The 11129-nt window shown below is 36.8% G+C and overlaps 1 protein-coding gene across 3 annotated transcripts; it reads right to left on the bottom strand.

Moving 5' to 3' along the window:
• Nucleotides 1–2540: 2540 nt before the first annotated feature.
• s1pr4 (sphingosine-1-phosphate receptor 4) lies at nt 2541–11114 on the bottom strand. Of its 3 annotated transcripts, XM_028444966.1 has the most exons (4): nt 11083–11114; nt 6433–6530; nt 5795–5799; nt 2541–4528 (listed from the first exon to the last, which is right to left on the bottom strand). In XM_028444966.1, exon 4 carries the CDS (start codon nt 4386–4388, stop codon nt 3162–3164), a length of 1227 nt encoding a protein of 408 aa, XP_028300767.1. In that variant the 5' UTR covers nt 4389–4528; nt 5795–5799; nt 6433–6530; nt 11083–11114; the 3' UTR covers nt 2541–3161. The 3 variants fall into 3 exon arrangements, with proteins under 3 accessions (XP_028300767.1, XP_028300766.1, XP_028300765.1); XM_028444965.1 differs by lacking the exons at nt 6433–6530; nt 11083–11114 and having other exon boundaries at nt 2541–2959; nt 3116–4528; nt 5795–5863; XM_028444964.1 differs by lacking the exons at nt 6433–6530; nt 11083–11114 and having other exon boundaries at nt 5795–5863.
• Nucleotides 11115–11129: the final 15 nt, after the last annotated feature.

The following is an 11129-nucleotide window of genomic DNA, read 5'->3' as shown; positions in this document are numbered from 1 at the left end:
ATATACTTCTAGTCCACATTTCAGTTCTTTAGAGTATACTTAGAGTATACTTTTATAAACTAAGAATAAGTATAAGGTTTATTATTAAAGTATAAGTGTAAGTCTAAGTATTAATGCATTTAGTCTTAGACTATTCTTTATACTTTTCAGTATAATCTTAATATACTTCCCTGTACTTTTTTTAAGTATATAAAATATAGTATATAAAAAGTACACTTCAAATATACTGCCTCAGTTTTAGTATAAAATAGTACACTTGAATAAACTACTTTTTGTTAAGGGACTTCCTGTCATAATTAGGAACTTTATACACATTCTTCAAGTACTTTATGTAAATTACTGTTATAACGTAATAGTGCCACCTACTTGCCTAGAATATGGTGCAGTGCTTTGGTTGTTTTTAAGCTTAAATCCACCTCTCTGTATTTAGCGTTAAGGATACTAAAAGACCAACACATTACCACTTGTTATCTGCTGCCATTCCATTCCGCAGTTCGTAAACATATCTACAGCAAAGGAAGAAGTAAGACTTTCCTCATTTTCTCCCATTAACTAGATTACACTGAGTGTCTTGCTGAATGAGCTGATTCTTCCTGGTAACTGTTGGAAATAAGTTGTGATGCTGACAAAGACACAGCACAGTGGACAGATATTTGTGTTTAGTAGAATTACATCCCTCTCTGTGCTGCAACTTGGTTACCCTTGTGTATAATCCACTAAACCTTATCTCTTGCACCAGCCATAATGAAGTTATCAATTAGCCATGGCTGCGTTTGCCCTTGGGGCTGCGGTTCCAGCCCTCAGATCCTCTGCAATGAACTTCGATCAGTCATTCTGACAGAAAGGCAGTGAGCTGACAACAGCTTTTAAAAAGTTCAAATGACAAAACCATAAAACTGGAGCAGGAACCAATTTCTGTTTTTTTTTTTTTTTTTACAAAGTCTGGCTTCAAATGATTTACAATTCCATTGATTATACAATTGTATGAAAAAAAGGTACAATATGGAAAAGTCAATGACACACTGAAATGTTGATAAGGTTGTCTTAATCATGACCTATGCATTTTGTTAACTGTCTACATCAGTGTCCCCCAACCTTTCTTGTCTGGTGTACCCCTTGAGTCTTTTTGTCGTACCATGAGTGTCCCCTCACTCATACGTGTTCATGATTCTCCAAAAGTAGAACATAACACAACTGAATATTCAGCACAAGTCATTTAATTTCATCTTCATGAATTGAACAATTAATATTCAGGCATGATCTTCATATTTAACTCAAATTAAACATAAAATTATGTTGCCTTCAAGGCAATAAAATGATAAATATAAGAAATATTATAGTAAAGGTTTGTATTATTTGTACTGTATTATTAATACTAATATGTTGTGATTATAATGATATCAAAGAAAAATAATAAAGTTAGAAAAGAAAATAATAATAAATAAAAATAATAAGTAATATAGATAAATAAATACAAAACAAATAATTAATCTGCCTGTGTTATATATAAGTTTTATGACATTTACCACAAAAGGAGCTTCTTTGAATATGTCCCCTTTAAACAGGCATTTAAACTTTAAAAACTAGTCATTGCGCACACGTATCATTTTATTGATGGACTTGAGAAATGACTGAGAATATGATTTTATTATCTTGGGAAATAAATTCTTAATTTTTCCACGTACCTCCTGCAATGTGCTCACGTAACCCTAGGGGTACGCGTACCCCTGGTTGGGAATCACTGGTCTACATGAGCTAAAGGATAGTGTGCCTCCCCTCAGAGGCATGTGGAGGTATTACAATCAAATAAAGTCACTCACGCTCATACAAATCAAAAAACAAAACTTTATTGATATCCTGACAACACAAATTGAGATGCACTATACAAAAATACATTCTATGTTCAATAAAAAAAAACATCTGATACAAATATTACAGATGGTGAAGTGACTTTTCTACATGTACAAAACATCTCTTTGTGATTAATTACAGACATAAATGTTCACAGCAAAGATCCAGCATCACTACTTCAAAACAAAAGGTCACTAAACCTATTCACAACCAGCGTTTGAATACTGCACTGTTAACTGGACTTCACTGGTTTTTAATATCAGCTTTTCCCAACAGTCAGAACAAGGCATGTAGAAAGTTTAGTTTTTTGTTTTTTTTTACAAGTCTACCTATTTTATACTAAAACTGAGGCTGTATATTTGAAGTGTACTTTTTATGTACTAAATTTTATATACTTATAGTGAAGTATACTTAGCGTATACTGAAAAGTATAAAGAATAGTCTAAGACTAAGTACATTAATACTTAGACTTATACTTTAATACTAAACCTTATACTTATTCTTAGTTCATAAAAGTATACTCTAAGTATACTTTAATGAACTGAAATGTGGACTAGAAGTATATACCTAGTATCCTAGTAGTATATAGATGAGTATACTTGAAAGTGTACTTTTGTAAACTTAAAATGACATTCTAAAGTACACTTAAAGTATACTTTTATAAACTTAAAATGTTCCAATTTAGTCCGAAGAAGTATTAAATTAGTATACTTTCTAGTACGCTACAAGTACATGGTCTATAGTATACTTGGTATACTTATATTTATACTCAAGCATACTTAACAAAATTAACTTCAAGTATACTATTTTTTGCTAAGGGCTGACGCGACCTGACTGATCACACTGTACGTCATACATGACACAACAGAGTCTTGTATTCGGAAATGCAACGTATAAATTAGAAGAAAAAGAAGAACTCTGAAGCGTCGCCATTAAAACCGAAGAAGAAGAAGAAGAAGAACAACATGGAAGTGGATGGACTCTGGCGATGCTAGACCGGATCGTGGCACTGCTTCAAAAGTGTAATACCTTCACGTGGGGTGACCAAGAGTGAAGAATTGGCTCAAAATGGACCAAAAATTGCAAAGTGTATGCCCACCTTTAATGCCTACATTTTGAAACAGAAACAGTCATTTTAAACTCAAAGAAGTAAAATGTGAAGAAGAGACCTGGTTAACTTCTAGTGATGCTTAAATTGTCCAATAACATTACAAAAGTCTTAAAAACTCAAGAAAATGTTTAATATTTAAAATGCTGTGTGTACCAATGCATACAGGTCTTGTTTGTTCGGGTGGGGACCACATTGTAGTTTAACCACTTGAAACTGACAGGCAGCTGGTGGTGGTGCTCAGCCTACATTTTCTGGGTGCCCTGCAGGGTTTGCGCTGGGGTACGGCAACCACGCTCAAACTCCTGACTTTGTTAAAGCTGTTCCTCAGACTGTCCCTTCTGCTCTCTGAGGTGCTGCTGGTCTCCTTGGTTGTGATGGTGGCTGGAGGACAAGAGCCAGCCTTGAGGCAGCAGCAGCAGCAGCACAGCAGCTCAGTTATGGACTTCCTCATCTCACTACTGCCAAGTGTGTAGATGATGGGGTTCAGGCCTGAGTTAAGGACAGCCAGGGTGATGCAAAAATCCGCACTAAACAGCAGTGCACACTGGCGGGAGGTACAGAAGACATCCACTAGTAGGAGCAGGAACAGAGGCCCCCAGCAGAGTATGAAGACACCCACGATGGTTATGACCGTTTTGAGCAGAGCCAAAGAGTGTCTGCGGCTTCGCTGAGGGCCCAGCTGAGCACTCTTGTGTACGTGGCAGTAGATGGATCCATAGAGCACACCGATTGTCAGGAGGATGAGGAAAAAGATGATTTCAGAGCAAAATATGTACTTCTTTGAGTAGAGAGGGAGCAGAGTGGAGCATCCATCCAGGCTACACACACAGTTCCACCCCAGTAATGGAAGAAAACCAATCACCAACGCCAGAACCCAACAGAGTGCCACCAAGCCATAGATCCGAAAGTAGGTCCCTCTGACCGACTTCTGATGCAGTGGCTTCATCATGGTGGTGTAACGCTCCACAGCAATAAGCAGAAGGCTGAATATGGAGGCTGCCATTGCCACAAACAGCAGGCCCTCTCTGAAGAGCCAGAGAGCAGGTGTGAGGCGAAACGTCTGACTGCCAGACATACAGATGTTGACCACATAGGCAGCACCAGTGAGGAGATCGCTAAGGGTGATGTTGGCAATGCAGATGTAAACCCATCGTCGGCTGTGACGGATGCGGGAGACAATGGCCACCAGCACGACAAGGTTCTCCAGTATAATGACAACACTGAAGAGTAGGAAAACCACCATTGAGATGCTGATGTGGTTCTGGTTGTTTGAAATGGTTCTATTCTGCAGGCGCCCTGTGTGATTGTAATGTCTCAGGATGACTTTACTCAAGCCATGTGTAGAGGTGGTGTTAGTGGGATAACTGGATGGGTGGTATAGATGGAGACAGGATGAAGGTGACGTGAAGGAGGAGATAACGTTCATAGTGATGACTTAATTTTTCAGGACAGGAGCTATGGCTGAAAACAGGCTGCAATGAGCCGCAGTAACTAATGTGAATCTTTTGCGTTCGGCCCGGCAACCAGGACAACCACTTAAGATTTCTGCCAGTACGCAGCGCACACCTGATGAGAGAAAAATAAGACATAAATTTGACATCCTCGTAAAACACACGTAAGCAAACAATTGCCCTGCATGTCCTGTAAACGTTGAGTTACTTCACTGCAGGGCTGCAAATGTTTCATAAGGAGTCACCGTTTAAAAACCTCCCATGTGCTGCACTCTCCACCCAACTGTGGTCGGCACATGATGAGTGTGCAGTGAGGACATTTAATAACCACATGAGGCAAACATGCAATGTCATTTTATAGATTAAGTCATTTAAAAACAAACAAACAAAAACAGGAAAAAAAAAAAATCATGAAAATTTTTGTACATTAACTATAAATGGATGGAAACACAACAGCCATAACCTATGCAGCGCTGATTGTAAAGTTGCATGTGAAAATCAACATCAACGTTTTTTGCAACATTTAGCAACAAACCACGTTTTTTAAAAAAAGGCTAATTTGAATTTTTTTATGTTAATTTTGATCAGATTTACAGCAATATTTGTGAAACGTGTGATATTTTACTTGTCAAAATTTTATGTAAAATGTAAAATGTAAATGTAAATGTAAAATCTAAATGTTAAATGTTAAATATTAAATACAAATATAATTATAAATGTTAAATCTAAATGCTAAATGTTAAATCTAAATGCTAAATGTTAAATATAATTATAAATATTAAATGCAAATGTTAAATGTTATATTTAAATGATCAATCTAAATGTCATGGGTGAAACTAAATATTTACTGTAGCTAAAATGCAAATTCACCGGAATGAGCTTTTGTTTTGGTACTCCCGGTTCATTTGCACACTGCTGTAAATCTGGTCAAAAGTATTGTAAAAAAAAATTCACATATGTTTTTTACACGTGGTTTGTTGCAAAATGTTGCAAAGATTTGCTGTTTATTTTAGCATGCGCAATTTTAAAATCGGCACCCCATAATAACCAAATACTTGGAGATGTTAACATTTTGACCTTTACAAAAACTGCAATAAATTTGGTTAATGCAATATAATAAAATGCATAACCCATATTCATTGATGACATTTAAAATTTGTATTTGTACAAATGTTTTTTTATTTCAAATGTCTACTTTAATTTTCAACTGTCCCATTTTTGTACCCCAATATTATTATTTTTCCCTGTAAAATATGATTTTTTTTTTTGTCAGAAAAATAATCCTTTACGTTCTATTCTATGTTTAAATATAACCTAATGTAATTTGATTATTTCACTGCACCATCAGAGCTGAGAAGTGAAAAGAGAGGCGAACACTTACCCTGCCTGCTGGAGGAGATGCTGAGTTTGAGTGCATAGTTCTCGCTGACCTCGGATTTTTTTGCAGCACATGTTAGATGGGGAAGTGTGTTAGGTTGTCATACACCACACCCAAACACACACACACGCACACACGCACACACACACACACACACACACACACACACACACACACAAACACACACACACACACACACACACACACACACACACACACACACACACAGCAACAAATACATTATCATCACAGTTTACAGCTGACCTAATTTCAGAATAGTTCAGTATGGTTTTCACTTCATAAAACTAATATAATTTTTGTCACACCAAACATGCGACAGATGTTACTACTCCGCATGTCTCGGTATTGCCCAACATCCCTGATAAAAGCTTGTGCGGGAAACATTCTTACAAAATGTGCCACACCAGGCGAGTTGTCAAATCATAACATGTCTTAATATTTTAAGGATATGTGTTAAGACTCTCACTTATTGACCTAGTCACCTGACAATGGCACGGTCAACTTTTTCTTTTTTTAATTACACTGATAAGACACAATGTTTCAAACTTTTGTAATTCATTTCCAGTTGATGGACACATGTCTGACAGCTCATCTCACAGTTGTGGTTTTTGATCACATACCTTGTCGTCGTTGCCATCATGCATAACACACTTGACTTGGACAAAACCAAAGCCATGTGTTTGTGGGTTCTGACCATATCAGGTGTCCAGCAGAAACACTGAGGCCATGAAGTTAACAAAAGACACAAGTTAACAACAAAAACAACAACAAATGAACAAAAAAAAAAAGTAATTACTGTAACAAAACTTGCATTACATATTTTAAAATAATTATTTTAGTACTTTTAGAAGACTGATCCCTGTCCTGGATGTAAGGGCACTAAAAAAAAAAGCTGGAGATAGGCACCAGCAGACCCCCACGACCCTGAAAAAGGAGAAACTGGGTGGGAAAATGGTTGTATGGATAGAAGATAGATGTATAAGAAAATGACCAATGAGTGTAATCAAGAGACTGGCTATTGTGGATATATTTACCAAATGGAAGTAATAATGATCTTTCACATAAAAGAGTGAGAAAAAGAGTAATGTGGCAAAGAGCAAACGCAATGCAAAGAGAACTATGATGCTCTTGACTTATATTCTAATAGAGCCATCTACCTTTATTAAAGAAGTCTGTTTATCATGACGATGCAGATTGTGATTACAGGTCAAATGAGGTCATTACAACACAACACTTCAAATGAGGAAATCTCACAACCCAAAGGTGTTAACAGCACTGATGACAGTTGAAAACACCCTTAATCTGAAAAACATCTGCAAGCAGAGCTGAACCACAAGCTGTGTGTGTGTGCGTGTGCGCGCGCGCGTGTGTGCGTGTGTTTTCACACCCAAAACAACATAAAGCTTCTTTGTACAGTTTACATTTCAAAATGACTGACATGGTAATTTTTAGAGAAGAGTTCCACTTCTTTTCTTGGGGTCATTAGGTCAGCAAATGAGTAACAAAGAGTAACTTTGTTGTGAATAAAATGACTAAAGTGTAGTTTGGATTCATTAGAGTAGGTTTTATTACACAAAGTAGAAGTTTAAAAATGTACGAACATGTATGGTGGTCAGTGTTGGTGCATGACAACCAAGTGTTAGATCCTGTTTGTGTGGTGCTGGTTTAGGCTTTACTGTAAAGTATGGACTGACAAGGCATTACCGTAAATCACATTTACAATTAGAAGAAAAATGCATTTGCTGAAAAAAAATGCAAGTGAGGATACATGTGCTGAAGTTTGACGGCTGAACCCTCTATGAACGAATGCAGAACATATGTTAAAAGGACGTTAAATGATGTGCTGAAGGGTTAAATGTTTACAGAAAAAATGATTAATTCAATAGCTGAATTGGTTAGATGATAAGTAGAATGTTTAAAGGTTGATTTAAAGAATGAAATGATAGCTGAACGGGTGAATAAACGGCTGAAAAGTTAAAGTTGGAAAAAGTTTAAAGAAAAGGTAAAAAACTGAAGAAAGTTGAAATGGGTTGGATGGGTTTATGGCTGAATTAAGTGGGGATCAGGGGTGTAAAGACTACAATTATATTTATATATATATATTCCTCACAGCAAGGTTTAAATCCTCGTGGGGACCACTTGTGGTCTTTTGTGTGAGGTTTGCATGTTCTCCCTGTACTTGCCTGGGTTTTGTCGATATTTCTTGCCAAAGTCAAGTGGTGGTCTAGTGGTTAAAGGCACACCGCGGACTTTTTGACCTAAAGATTTGACCCATATGAGTTATTTTAAATGATTCCTCAGGCCAATAAACAGCACTTGACAGTATCAATGCTCCAAGCGGGGCTTCCCTCTTGAAATACCGCCCACGTAAGTTTGACGAGACGGACCGTCTTTGGCAAGGTCATGTGACCTGGAGAATGCCTGGAGAACGTCTCACTCTACGGCAGTCACGTGACCACAGGCTCGTAAACACTTGTTGGGCTAAGGCTTTTGTTAGTAATTTTCCACCTGTTCAACTCCTGGTCACGGCCGAGGCTAGCAAAAAGTTTAAAACTGCTTCTGATGAGGCTAAAAAGACGCTGCCGAGACCCAGCCCCCTCCGTCGACCCGCCGTCCACATGGCGCCAGACACCGCCCCGCGCACGCCGGGTCGCCCGTTTCTTGTTTGCCCCGACCCCGTCCGTCGCACCGCCGACCCCCGGCAAAGGGGGTCAATGACGAGGCGAGGCCAGGGAGTGGAGGGCGGCGGCTGCTCCTCCAGCTACATCGCGAGCCGAACCCCGCTTCGCACCCCAGCCCGACCGACCTTAGAGCCAATAAGTTACAGGTCAACTACTGTCTGCATACACACTCAAAAGGCAAGCGAGGCTGGCCAGACGACGATTTGTTGATTTTTTGCGACAGTGCTGCGGTGCTTGTGGCCAATGTAGTAATCGGAGGTTAATTGGTTCGAATCTCACCTGGGCCATCACTGTGGGATGTTGAGCAAGTCCCTTAACCCTAACTGCTCCCCAGGCGCTACATTGTGGGAGGCCACTGCTACTCCTCGGGGAAAATGAGCTAAAATGCAGAGAAAGAATTTCATTACGGTGATTAATAAAGGATAGAAAATAAATAAATAAAATAAAAACACGTTGGTCAGGAAAATCGTAGTGTCTAATTTGCTAAAAATGAATGTGTAAATGTGATTTTTACTGACCGACGTCATGTACAGGGTGAAAAATCCCGTTCCGGCCCACTGCAGTTAAAATGTATCCATATCAATAATGTATCCATATTAGTGAATATTTACTTTAAAAATGCACATAGCGGCACACACAAGTTACATTAACAATATAGTAATAATAAAACAATGGAAACAAAGAAATGTCCTGCATTAAATGCAACAATCTAGTGGAAGCTACTGTGAGAATAATGTGTATGGAATAGATTAAAAACGTGTGAGTTCTCCTAAAAAGAGCTGTTGAAGACGTGATCCATAACTAATGCTTTATACACCGTATCTTAGGTACATGGAAACATTATGAGTTTATCGTTATAAGAAAAAGACCTTTTCCCCTGTATTATGTGAGCATAACTTAAGAAAAAAAAATTTGTTCTGCAGTCTAATGGTTGAAACACCTGACCTCAGATGACCTTCTCACTTTTGCAGACAATGGTTTGCTTGATGTTCAGCAGGCAACATCTAGTGGCCACAAAACCATATTGCAATTTTCTTTTATGGAAAAAAAAAACAAAACCTGTCTCACTTAAACACCAAATCAAACTGAAAACAGAGAAGAGAAGAAGAAGAAGAAGAAGAAGAAGAAGAAGAAGAAGAAGAAGAAGAAGAAGAAGAAGAAGAAGAAGAAGAAGAAGAAGAAGAAGAAGAAGAAGAAGTCTTGCAATTTAAATGTATTTCGGGACAGTTTAGTTTACAAATGTATTGTTTTTCCATTTCAACAATTTTTTTTTAGTATTTTGCACATAGCTATATTTGTAAAAATGTTTACACCATTCAAACGTTTAAATATTCTGCTGCTTAGTGACAACGATAATATCTAATTTGTAAAATTCTAACTCTCTTAAGTTACTTTTAATGTAATTTAAGGTTTTATGCAAATTTGGCTGCTTTTAAAAGCCTTAGAGTACTGGATTAGGCCTGACAGCTGTTGCCCATGAACTTTGAGGAAAACTACTGTTTTAAGCTTTAATCCTGCAGCTACAGCCACAATGTGTAGCTTAAAATGTTGCTACAATCTTCCTCTTTCTCAGAATCAATGAGTCATGTGTGTGATCAGAGCCTGCTTCTACCTGCATTCGAGCATGCATTAAGTGGAACCTGTTTCAAACCTAAATGTTCGTTATATCCTCAATAACTTAAAGTAATGTTGTTCATTCAGATTCAGAATACTTTATTCATCCCCGAGGGGAAATTAGGTTTCATTCTTTGTGAGTACTGCCTTCAAATATCTAAGCTTCTGGTAATGTGTACAAACTTGTGTTCACTGACAATGAACTCATTGTTGTGGCAATGCAAATTTTTCGAGTTATTAGAATTATTTATTTGTTTGAAGCTATTTAGTCAAGTGCAAACATGTAAAACTGATTTTTGATGAGGGAAATGCCAAAACATCCACAGTCTTTGTTTCCAGTGAGGCCTTGTGGTTAAAGGATCGGGCTTGGAATCGGAGCCTGGGTCAACACCAATTCGAAACTCACCTGGGCCATCCCTGTGGGATGTTGAGCAAGATCCGGGAATTCCCGGATTACTTTAAAATATCATTTATTAGAGGTAGGTTTGACCTGGTTGATATTGATGTATTTTTCTAATAAACATTTTAATATGTTAAATTCTATTATTATTATTATTATTATTATTATTATTATTATTATTATTATTATTATTATTATTATTATAATAATAATAATAATAATAATAATAATAATAATAATAATAATGATAATAATCAGATCAGATAAAATCAGAATTAAATTAAATAATAACAATCAACTAGAGAAAAAAATATAAACAATTGTTTAAGATTAATATGTGCAAAACTAAATAGATAATAATAATAATAATAATAATAATAATAATAATAATAATAATATAGGATAATATATATATATATATATATATATATATATATATATATATATATATATATATATATATATATATATATATATATATATATATATATATATGAGAATTATATATTCGTTAAATTAAATTATGTTGATTATTGCGGTAATAGCGTCGATCTCGTGCAGTGGGCTTGTAATACCTGTGTATTCCTGGAGGGGTCGCTGTCCTCTCACTAAAGCCTCAGGG

This window comes from Gouania willdenowi, chromosome 4 (genome assembly GCF_900634775.1).
Source record: "Gouania willdenowi chromosome 4, fGouWil2.1, whole genome shotgun sequence".
Taxonomy (NCBI): Eukaryota; Metazoa; Chordata; class Actinopteri; order Blenniiformes; family Gobiesocidae; genus Gouania; species Gouania willdenowi.
The sequence above is the reverse complement of the archived record's forward strand: the minus strand, read 5'-3'. Positions and strand labels throughout refer to the sequence as shown.

Excerpts from the sequence above, each read along its gene's own strand:
- s1pr4 (XM_028444966.1), bottom strand. The coding sequence starts at position 4,388 with ATGAACGTTATCTCCTCCTTCACGTCACCTTCATCCTGTCTCCATCTA.